Source organism: Triticum dicoccoides, chromosome 3A, assembly GCF_002162155.2.
Source record: "Triticum dicoccoides isolate Atlit2015 ecotype Zavitan chromosome 3A, WEW_v2.0, whole genome shotgun sequence".
In the NCBI taxonomy this organism is placed as follows: domain Eukaryota; kingdom Viridiplantae; phylum Streptophyta; class Magnoliopsida; order Poales; family Poaceae; genus Triticum; species Triticum dicoccoides.
This window is the reverse complement of record NC_041384.1, coordinates 731,339,638-731,351,992: the sequence shown is the minus strand read 5'-3', so window position 1 is coordinate 731,351,992 and position 12,355 is coordinate 731,339,638. Positions and strand designations below refer to the sequence as shown.

Sequence of the window (12,355 nt, the reverse complement as noted above, 5' to 3'; positions counted from 1 at the left end):
TTTGCACCCACAAAAATTACTCCATCTATTTGACAGTACCCACAACCCATTCCGCCAAAAACATTTGGTTCTATAGTTCAAATTTCATTTAGTTCAAATTTGGACCAGATTCAAACTCCTTGGTCAAAGCGCAATTTAAATTGGACAAAAAATCCTCAAACTTTGCCAAACTCTCTTTTGTGCATTAACACCTCACCAAAAAAATTCTCAAAAATTCCTAAAATTCATAGAGCCCTTTGGCATTTCATCATACACTTGATGTGCACTATTTAGCACTATCAAAAAATTCAGTAAATTCAGGAAAATTTGGACAGAGGGGGGAATCGATGCCATGCACTCCTCATCTTCCTGTCTCCCGTACGGCGTCACTTCCTTTGAGTCACTCGGACCCCCCTTGGTCAGCGGCTCGCCGCCGATGGAATTGGGGTCGACGGCAAGGCGTCGGGGTCGGCGGTGTCGGCGACTAGTACTGGGGGGAATAGGAGCAGCAGCAGGGGATCGGGGCAACCCTCATAGCAATGACGTGTCGGCGACGAGGAGCGGGCTCTAGGGCGGCGATGACAAGGACGGGCTCGGGGCAGGGCGCTGCGACAACGACGAGGATCGGGCGGCGGCGGGGCAAGGCGCGGCGACGATGACAGCTACGAGGAGCTGGGCGTCGGCGTCGAGGTGCAGGGCATCGGCGTCGGGGAGAATGTGAGAACTTGCTGAAAAACTCCTAAGTGCTACTTATATAGGAAAGCCTTTAGTCCCGGTTCGTGGCACCAACCGGGACCAATGCCCCCCTTTAGTCCCGGTTGGTGCCACTAAACGGGACCAAAGGTCAGTTTTCAGCATCCCAAAGGGCGGAAAACAGAGTCATTTGGTCCCGGTTGGTGGCACCAACCGGGACTAAAGGGGGGAATTGGTCCTGGTTGGTGCCACGAGCCGGGACCAATGCCCCCCTTTAGTCCCGGTTGGTGCTACCAATCGGGACCAAAGGCCTTGTGCTGGCGCGATGGGATGTTTAGTCCCACCTCGCTAGTTGATACGTCTCCAATGTATCTATAATTTTTTATTGTTCCATGCTATTATATTACCCGTTTTGGATGTTTATGGGCTTTATTATACACTTCTGTATTATTTTTGGGACTAACCTATTAACCGGAGGCCCAGCCCAAAATGTTGTTTTATTGCCTATTCGAGTGTTCCGAAGAAAAGGAATATCAAATGGAGTCCAAACGGAATGAAACCTTCGGGAGAGTTATTTTTGGAACAGAACCAACCCAGGAGACTTGGAGTAGACGTTAGGGAAGCTTCGAGGAAGCCACGAGGCAGGGACACGCGCCCTACCCCCTTGGGCGCGCCCCCACCCTCGTGGGCCCCTCGTGGCTCCCCTGACCGACTTCTTTCGCCTATAAATGTCCATATACCCTAAAACATCAGAGAATAGAATAGACCGGGAGTTCTGCCGCCAGAAGCCTCCGTAGCCACCGAAAACCAATCTAGACCCATTCCGGCACCCTGCCAAAGGGGGGGAATCCCTGTCAGGTGGCCATCTTCATCATCCCGGTGCTCTCCATGACGAGGAGGGAGTAGTTCACCCACGGGGCTGAGGGTCTGTACCAGTAGATATGTGTTTGATCTCTCTCTCTCTCTCTCGTGTTCTTAAGTCGGCACGATCTTGATGTATCACGAGCTTTGCTATTATAGTTGGATCCTATGATATTTCTCCCCCTCTACTCTGTTGTGATGAATTGAGTTTTTTGTTTGAAGTTATCTTATAGGATTGAGTCTTAAAGGATTTGAGAACACTTAATGTATGTCTTGCATGTGCTTATCTATGGTGACAATGGGATATCACGTGATCCACTTGATGTATGTTTTGGTGATCAACTTGCGAGTTCCGTGACCTAGTGAACTTATGCATAGGGGTTGGCACATGTTTTCGTCTTGACTCTCCGATAGAATCTTTGGGGCACTCTTTGAAGTTCTTTGTGTTGGTTGAATAGATTAATCTGAGATTGTGTGATGCATATCGTATAATCATACCCACGGATACTTGAGGTGACATTAGAGTATCTAGGTGACATTAGGGTTTTGGTTGATATGTGTCTTAAGGTGTTATTCTAGTAAGAACTCTATGATAGATTGAATGGAAAGAATAGCTTCATGTTATTTTACTACGGACTCTTGAATAGATCGGTCAGAAAGGATAACTTTGAGGTGGTTTCGTACCCTACCATAATCTCTTCATTTGTTCTCCGCTATTAGTGACTTTGGAGTGACTCTTTGTTGCATGTTGAGGGATAGTTATATGATCCAATTATGTTATTATTGCTGAGAGAACTTGCACTAGTGAAAGTATGAACCCTAGGCCTTGTTTCCTAGCATTGCAATGCCGTTTGTGCTCACTTTTATCATTAGTTACCTTGCTGTTTTTATATTTTCAGATTACAAAAACCTACATCTACCATCCATATTGCACTTGTATCACCATCTCTTTGCTGAACTAGTGCACCTATAAAATTTACCATTGTATTGGGTGTGTTGGGGACACAAGGGACTCTTTGTTATTTGGTTGCAGGGTTGTTTGAGAGAGACCATCTTTATCCTACACCTCTCACGGATTGATAAACCTTAGGTCACCCACTTGAGGGAAATTTGCTACTGTCCTACGAACCTCTGCACTTGGAGGCCCAACAACGTCTACAAGAAGAAGGTTGTGTAGTAGACATCACTAGCTGAGAGGCGTCAAGTGTTGTTTATAAGCTCTGTTGCGTCATGATAACCCACAAGTATAGGGGGTCGCAACAGTTTTCGAGGATAGAGTATTCAACCCAAATTTAATGATTCGACACAAGGGGAGCCAAAGAATATTCTCAAGAATTTATAGTTGAGTTATCAATTCAACCGCGCCTGAAAGACTTAATATCTGCAGCTAAGTATTTAGTAGCAAAGTAATATGGAAGTAATGGTAACAGTGGCAGAAGTAACAACATTGGTTTTGTAGTGATTGTAATAGTGGCAACGGAAAATTAACTAAGCAAAGAACAATATATGAAAAGCTCGTAGGCAATGGATAAGTGATGGATAATTATGTCGAATGTGATTCCTCATGCAACAGTTATAACATAGGGTGACACAGAACTAGCTCCAGTTCATCAATGTAATGTAGGCGTTTATTCCGAATATAGTCATACGTGCTTATGGAAAAGAACTTGCATGACATAGGTCCTATTGAAAACTAAGGGATATTAAGGCCTGCTTTTAATAGAGTATCGGAACAAAGCATTAACACTTAGTGAATACATGAACTCCTCAAACTACGGTCATCACCGGGAGTGGTTCCGATTATTGTCACTTCGGGGTTACCGGATCATAACACATAGTAGGTGACTATTGACTTGCAAAATAGGATCAAGAACTCACATATATTCATGGAAACATAATAGGTTCAGATCTGAAATCATGGCACTCGGGCCCTAGTGACAAGTATTCAGCAAAGATTATGAACTAACCATATTCACAATAACATTTAGGTCTCATTTTTACTCATATCAATGGAATAATCAACTAGCGAGCAATAATAGTAAATCTCGGATGACAACACTTTCTCAAAACAATAATAATATGATATAACAAGGTGGTAGCGCGCTAGCCCTTTCTGAGACCACAAAACATAAATGCAGAGCACCTTTGTAGATCAAGGACTGACTAAACATTGTAATTCATGGTAAAAGAGATCCAGTCACAGTCATACTCAATGTAAACTAATAGTAATGCATGCAAATGACAGCGGTGCTCCAACTAGTGATTTTTAATAAGAGGATGATGACTCAACATAACAGTAAATAGATAGGCTCTTCTCAGAGGGAAGCAGGGATTTGTAGAGGTGCCAGAGCTCGATTTTGAAATAGAGATGAATAATATTTTGAGTGGTATACTTTCATTGTCAACATAACAACCAAGTGATCTCGATATCTTCCATTGCTACACACATTATAGGCAGTTCCCAAACAGAATGGTAAAGTTTATACTCCCCCTACCACCAACAAACATCAATCCATGGCTTGTCCGAAACAACGGGTGCCTCCAACTAACAACAATCCTGGGGGAGTTTTGTTTGCAATTATTTTAATTTAAGCATGGGACTGGGCATCCCGGTTACCAGCCATATTTTCTCGTGAATGAGGAGCAGAGTCCACTTCTCTTGAGAATAACCCGCCTAGCATGGAAGATATAGACAACCCTAGTTGATACATGAGCTACTTGAGCATACAAAACATAATTTTATTTGAAGGTTTAGACTTTTGGCACATACAAATTTACTTGGAATGGCAGGTAGATACCGCATATAGGAAGGTATGGTGGACTCATATGGAATAACTTTTGAGGTTGATGGAAGTGGATGCACAAGCAGTATTCCCGCTTAGGACAAGTGAAGGCTAGAAAGAGACTGGGAAGCGACCAGCTAGAGAGCAACAACAGTCATGAACATGCATTAAAATTAATCAACACTGAATGCAATCATGAGTAGGATATAATTCACCATGAACATAAATATCATGGAGGCTATGTTGTTTTCGTTTCAACTACATGCGTGAACATGTGCCAAGTCAAGCCACTCGAATCGTTCAAAGGAGGATACCACCCTATCATACCACATCACAACCATTTTAATAGCATGTTGGCACGCAAGGTAAACCATTATAAACTCCTAGCTAATTAAGAATGGCATGAGCAACTATAATATCTAATTGTCATTGCAAACATGTTTCATTCATAATAGGCTGAATCAGGAATGATGAACTAATCATATTTACAAAAACAAGAGAGGTCGAGTTCATACCAGTTTTTCTCATCTAAATCAATCCATCATATATCGTCATTATTTCCTTTCACTTGCACGACCGAACGGTGTGGATAATAATAATAGTGCAAGTGCATTGGACTAAGCTGCAATCTGCAGGCATTTAATACATGGGAGAAGACAAGGTAATATGGTCTCTTTGTCAGATCAACAATAATGCATATGGGAGCCACTCAACATTTTCATCATGGTCTTCTCCTCTCGACCCCCAAATAAAAGAAATAAAACTATTTACACGGGAAAGCTCCCAACAAGGAAAAGAAGAACGAGAAATCTTTTTGGGTTTTCTTTTAATTACTACTACATGCATGGAAAGTAAACTAGCTAAAAAGCTACAACTAATTTTTTTCGGTTTTTCTGAAGGTTTTTCAAACACACAAGAAGAATGCTGGAAAATAAAATAAACTATCATGGTTTGTACAATGAAAAAGTATGAGCACCGACAACTGGCGCGAATGTGTGAACATGAATGTAATGTCGATGAGGAATACATACTCCCCCCAAGCATAGGCTTTTGGCTTAAGTTGGTCTATGGCCACGGCTCAAAACTGGCCTCTCTGGTGTACGGAGGAGTGTCCTCTCGGTGCCACTGGTTGGCAATCTCCTCCGGGTCCCATTGATAAACAGACTGGCGGTAACGATCAAGTGGTGGCTCCGACTCTGGAGCTGATGTCAGGCTCCAGTATGCATGAACGGCTTCCGGCAACACGAGGTACGTGCCTGAAAATATGTTAAAAAAAGAGGGAGAAGGAAAGGTAATAATCTCATAGTAGTTTTTATCAAATATCAATCTATACTTAAGCATCTTCTTCTTATCCTTAACAATAAAATCATGTGCTACCATACTCTTATAATCTAGAAAAATAGGAGGCAGCAACTTTTCCTCTTTCTCATAATGCCTAATAGGTATGTTAAAGTGTGCAGCAAGGCACGAAGCAAAGATGCGTCCAAAGATGGGACCCTTTGTGTGGTTCAGATTTAACCGTTTAGCAACAATAGCTCCTAAACTGAAAGTGGTATCACGAAACAAGGCATGGCGCAAAATAACAATATCAGGGGCACTAAGGTTTCACTGTTCCCATGACCAATTAAGCATCTACTAGCAAATATTGCAAAGTAATGTAGAACAGGAAAATGTATGCTAGTAATCCTTGCATCGGAAACTTTCCTCGTTTCCCCTACAGCAATCATATCAATAAATCCCTCCACATCATTACGATGTGGTTCCTCTATGCTGCTCGCAAAGGGTATCTTACAGACCCGACAAAACTCATATAGTGACATCTCCTTAACCTCATCATATAAGTGAAATTGCATCGAAGGTGGTGATTTATTAGCATGAAAGTAAAAATTTTGCACAAAAAAATTAGTGAGGAGGAGATACTGTTCGCGCTGGTCGCGGTGGAAGTCGACGAGGCCTGCATTCTCAGCCACATAATAAAATTCCTCATATATACCGACTGCTCTCAAGAACTCATCACAAGGCCATTCGCACGGCCAAACTTCCGCAGTGCGAGGGAGATTGTATTTGGGCTTCTTATTCTCTTCACTTTGCTTATCCTTTGAGCTTCGGCTCAAAGAGCCCCTCAACAATCTCTTCATCATTTTCTTTCTCGAAGAACAATCCCCCAAAGCAGTTTTGTGAATGGAGCTTTGAGCAAGGAGATCGAAAATGGCAGCAAGATGAGTTGGTGGAGGATTTTTTTTGGAGAAAGACGGAGTGTGTGGGTGCAAGAATAAGTGGAGGGGGCCCATGTGGATGCTTGCGAGAGGGGTTAATCATAAGTGGGAGGCTTGTTCAAGTAAGAATAGCACCCAAGCACCGGTCCACCCACATATCAAATTCTTAAAGTAGCGAACTTGAATGAAACCAACATGATGAAAGTTACTAGATGAAATTCCCGTGTGTCCTCAAGAATACTTTGCTTATTATAAGAGACCGCTCCGTACTGTCCTTTGCCAAAAAAGGATTGGGCTACCTTTCAGCACCAATTGTTACTATTGCTACCCATTACTTGTTACAAATTATCTTGCTAACAAACAACTTGTTACCATAATTTCAGTGCTTGCAGAAATTACCTTGCTGGAAACCGCTTGTCATTTCATTCTGCTCCTCGTTGGGTTCGACACTCTTACTTATCAAAAGGACTACGATTGATCCCCTATACTTGTGGATCATCAGCCGTCACCTCCTTCATCCATCGACCCATCCTCACATCAGATACTGATGCATTGACCTTGCCAGGCCTCTCTGCCACGCCACCACGACGCCATACAACATCATCCTCCTATGGGAGTCCATCTCCACCCATCGGATGCCGAGTCTCCACTATCCCACACCGCCGAGATCCGCCGCCATCGATGTGTAGGATGAAGCCGAGGAGATCGGGAGGGGTGAAGATGACTCACGTCCACGATGGGGATCCTACGACCCAGTCTGGCGGAATAAAACCGAAGCCTCTTAAAATTGGGGGAATTTTACTTCCCCGGCCTATGCACCAACTAGGGATGCATACAACCTTTTAAGTATGAGTCGTAGGATTTTTAGTCTCGGTTACACACCAAGCCTGGTCCTTAATAAATGCGTGAGTACCAGAAAAATCTGGTCCTCAAGAATAAATAGGAATCTAAATTCACCTCCGTGATGATTTAAACCTGGGTGTTGGATTTATACATCCAACTTCCCCAACCAGATGAGCTAGGCTCACTCCCCATAACACGGTAAAGAAGGAGTAACTGACTTCGGTAATGTTCGACATGAAGGAAGGTTGAAAGGAATGGAGCGGATAAGAGCTAATATAATACAAATATATATGAGCATTTTTGAATACTTTTTGAATGTGAAATCAATACTTCTAATATATCGTTTTCAGGTAAATGAACATTTTCCCACTTTCCAATATACTCCCTCTGTTCCTAAATATTTGTCTTTCTAGAGATCTCAAATGGTTACCACATACGGGATGTATATAGATATATTTTAGAGTGTAGATTCACTTATTTTGCTTCGAATGTAGTCACTTGTTGAAACCTCTAGAAAGACAAATATTTAGAAACGGAGGGAGTACTTACTATGTTATTATTAAATGAATTCTTTGTAAATATTTTAGAAATTTAATAACTGAGAAATATATATTTCTGATATAGAAAAAAAGAAAGAGATGCCATAGGGACCACTACATGTTAAACAAGATCGACACATACGGGCCAACGCCACCATATCACGGTGAGAGATGTCATCGGAACCATGACATGTTCACCGGAATCATGTCGTGCCTTTGTTAGCGCGAGAGAGACTCTGAACTCGAGTGTTGTTTTGTTTGTACAAGATTCAGTTTTGAAAGCCTGCACGGTAGCGGCAGGTTCTTGTTTGCGTACCAGAGAGCGATAGAGACTCTGAACAACTCAGGGTGTTCCCAACTGCAGGAGCAGGAGCACCATGCATGTTTGACCAAGTCCATCGTCACTATTTTTTCTTTTCCTTTAATGACGTTCAATGCTAGTATTGCACAACTGTATTCTGCAGCAAGAACAAGGTAAAAACTAATCTCAAACATCATTCACATTCACATTCACAGCTCACAGTTTTTCTTCACCAATGTCAGCAGATTCTTATTCTAAAGCTACGCTGCACATCCAGCCCAAGAACTGAAGAACTGCCATCCAACAGCGCAAACCTTAACCAGCACACGCAAGGGCTGTCGCCAGCATAGCACGGTGAGAGATAAAGATGTCAGCAGAACAATGACATCGTAATCGGATCTATATTTTTTTTAGAAAAGGAGGATGACCCCCGGCCATATAATCGGATCCATATGATGCACATTCGTTTTGCCAACGCCTCAACCAATCAAAGAGAGAGATGAGCAGCTTCCTCCCTTTGGCATGGACATCTTAATCACCAGATCCATATAAAACAGCACTGGTGCTTTATTATTAGTCGCCCTTGGTTTACACTTGGTACGGTCTCCTATATAGTTCTATACCGGCACACAATAAATTACAGAAGCAGAGAGGAGGAAGGAGCAAAAAATAGAGAAAATTACAGCGGTGAATAAATAAATAAAATCGAAATTACTGCAGTGCAGATGCAGTCAGCCAGCCAGCTGATTGGATCCACTGAGCGCGTCAGCTCGGCAGATCTACCTCGCGTTCTCACCGTCGTCCTCCTCACCACAGCAGCAGCCCGGAGAGACCGAGCAGCAGTAGCGTCGCCGCGGCGGACGACGAGACGGCCGGCGCCGAGCCCTTGAGCTGGGGTGGCGGGCTGTAGTAGTAGAAGGGGAAGTAGGGCAGGAACGGGTTGGGCGGCGGGGGCGTCGGGTACGCACCGCCTCCACCTCCTCCTCCTTGTCCTCCTTGCGACCCGCCGCCGCCGCCTCCTCCTCCGTACCCGCCGGTGGGCGGAGGGTAGAAGTAGCCACCGCCACCGCCTCCTCCACCGGAGGGAGCTGGGTAGGAAGTGGGAGGCGGGTACACCGGCGCCGCGGGGGTCACCGGAGCCGGAGGAGGTGGCGACGGGTAGTTGTATCCCGGGTTGGGGTTGCAGGGGTTCCCGCAGGAGGCGCAGAGCATGCAGGTCGTGCCGTCCTTGCGCACGATGGTCACCCCGGTGTCCTCGGCGCCGGCCGCCCGCGCCGCATCGGGGAGCAGCGAGCAGAGGAGGAGCGGCGCGAGGAGCAGTAGCAGGAGGACCGGTGGGTGGGGAGCCATGACCATGTGGGAGGGGTTGGTGATGGGGATGGGAGTGGGAGTGGGAGCTTGAGTGAGTGAGTAGTGAAGGCTGTGAAGCTGACTGTCTCGGGGTGAGGGGAGTGGTACTTAATCCAGTGGGCAGCGGAAAGCGGGGCGGCGTTTGTCGGCCCTCCAGATCGACGGCGGATCCGTGGACGGTAGGAAGCCACGCCCACGCGTGGCGTGGCCGGAAGCTGCGCTGCGCTGCGCTGTCCGCCCGCCCGTCCGTCGGTACGCGAACGGAGGCGTGCGCCGAGCAGAGGAGAAGGGAAGCGGTGGCTTTTGGTGCGGTACAGTAGGTGGTGGAGCGGAGCGCGTGGGGCGCGTTGGCCGACCGCTGGAGCCGTTGTCGCTAGCTGACGGGTGCGGTGGCGGCGCACCGCTCGCGCGCGCCCGGTGCCGGCCAGCGCGAGTGACCTTGGCGTTTTACACATGGTCCTTTTTACACATGGGCACAGCGCGCTACGTCGGAGCAAGCCGGGAGCAGTTTCGCCGAGAGGCAAAAGGCCGAATGATTTGCGCATTTTGCGATTAGTTTAGGGAGATCGCCACGGTGTTCACAACCCACCTCGCTAATCACTCAACCGTGCCGCGTCTAGGGAGTGAAATGCGTAAAGCCACCGCAAAAGTGTGCTGATTAACAAAAAACCACCACAATATAAATCATGACAAAAATGCACCGGACGCAGTGTTCCACAGTGGCAAAAAATCATGGCAATGTGCACTTGCCCGTGTTTGCTTGCCTGCATTGCATATTTGTTCCAATTGGGCCTAGTTGAGTCAATATAGTCTTAAAAACAATGATCTGCATGTTGTTTGATTGCCTGCATATCCTTTAGCCCGGTTACAAATAAACAAAGTCATGTTGTTCAGTTGTGAGCTTGTTTAGGTAAAAACATAATTTAGGTTGTTTCGTTACATGCAACGCACGTCGGCTGGTAACCTCCTCGTGGAGGTGGTCAGGTTACAAGCACACTGACAAGCAAGACATAGATAGCATACCAACAAGTTTAACATACTATCAACCTTAAACAGACACTTTAAGTTGACTATCAACATTCAACAACCAATTAAGTTAGTCAACTCACCAAGCAATCCACGCAAGATAGCTATCTAGACATTTAGGACGAAGACATCGTCGTGCGTCTAGCACTTCGTCACCACCTCCACGCCTTTGTCGTTGAAGGCGATCACCTTTAGGGTGTTGGGAGTCAACTGCTTGAGAAATGACCAGTAGCTGATCTTGATGTGGTGAACATTGGCGAAGGGGGCCCAACCCTGATCAAGGGTGATCCCGTCGTTCATCAGCCAGACCATCACCCTCCAGGTGCAGCCGGTGTCGGTCTTGAGTTTTAACTCCTGAGGGATGGCGGGGAAGTGCTTCGTGAAGTCCAGAAATCTACTCATGGCACTCGGCACTAGGTAAATAGGTTATGGCAAATTATTTCTAGAGACAAAATTCACATCAATAGCATCATTATTTTGCTCAATCAAAGTAGATAGTGGCACATGAGTATGATCTAGTAGCAACCATTTTCATGAGAGCATCAATTTTATCACTCAAAGTATTAATTTCTTTGACAGAATTTACCTTCTTACCTGTTGGAACTCTTTCGGTGTGCCATTGAAAATAATTTGCCGTAATATTATCAAGGAGTTTTGTAGCTTCTCCCAATGTAATTTTCATAAAAGTACCACCTGCAGCAGAGTCTAGAAGATTTCTATAAACAAAGTTTAGTTCCACATAATTTTTTTATAATTATCCATAAGCTTAAACCACGAGTGGGACGATTTCTTATTATTAATTTCATTCTCTCCTAAGATTGTGCAACATGTCCATTCTCAAGTTGCTTGGTATTCATGATTTGATTTCTAAGAGAAATAGTCTTAGAGGGAGAAAAATACTTGGTAATAAAAGTATCCTTACACCTATCCCAAGAATCAATATTTTTTTGAGGCAAGGATGAAAACCAAGTTTTAGCACGATCTCGTAGTGAGAACGGAAATAATTTCAACTTAATAATATCATTATTCACACCTATTTTCTTTTGCATCTCACATAGTTCAAACAAAGTATTAAGATGGGATGCAACATCTTCATTAGGACTACCAGAAAATTGTTTTTTCGTAACAAGATATAGCAAAACGACATTAATATCACATGACTCCGCACTAGTGGTGGGAGGAGCAATTGAAGAACTAATAAAATCAATATTATTAGTATTGGAAAAGTCACACAACTTGGTGTTTTCCTGACACATAGCGGAAAAGCAAACAAACGAGCAACCAAAAATATTTTTGTTTTTTCGTAAAATTGTTTTAGAAGAAGGGAGATGAAAACAAGACGCAAAGGAAAATAAAATAAGAGAAAGTAGATAATAGTTTGTGCGAGGGTACTTGATAGGTTTTGCTGATGTCTCCTTGGCAACGATGCCAGAAATTCTTCCCGCTGCTTGTGATCTGTGTTGAGATTTCCTCGAAGAGGAGAGTAGAGATAAGTATTTCCCTCAGTTAAGAACTGATACGTCTCCAACGCATCTATAATTTTTTATTATTCCATGCTATTATATTATCTGTTTTGGATGTTTTATATGCATTAACTAGGAAATATGCCCGTGCGTTGCAACGGGAGAAAAATAATATCTCAACATTCCCCACATCCGAACACACACTCTTCCATGCCCTCTATGTGAACACATCGCCCGATTTATATTGTCGCTTATCCTCCTTCCTGTCATCGTCGGCGGTGGTAGTTCAACCTTATGTCAG

General features: G+C 44.4%; 1 protein-coding gene and 1 pseudogene across 1 annotated transcript; one reads left to right on the top strand and one right to left on the bottom strand.

The window, feature by feature from the left end:
* The window catches only part of LOC119270553, a 179,594-nt pseudogene that overhangs the window by 45,609 nt on the left and 121,630 nt on the right, over positions 1-12,355 (top strand).
* Positions 8,759-9,693, bottom strand: LOC119270554 (formin-like protein 18). Its single transcript, XM_037552559.1, has one exon. The coding sequence runs from the start codon at positions 9,569-9,571 to the stop codon at positions 9,023-9,025; it is 549 nt and encodes a 182-aa protein (XP_037408456.1). The 5' UTR covers positions 9,572-9,693; the 3' UTR covers positions 8,759-9,022.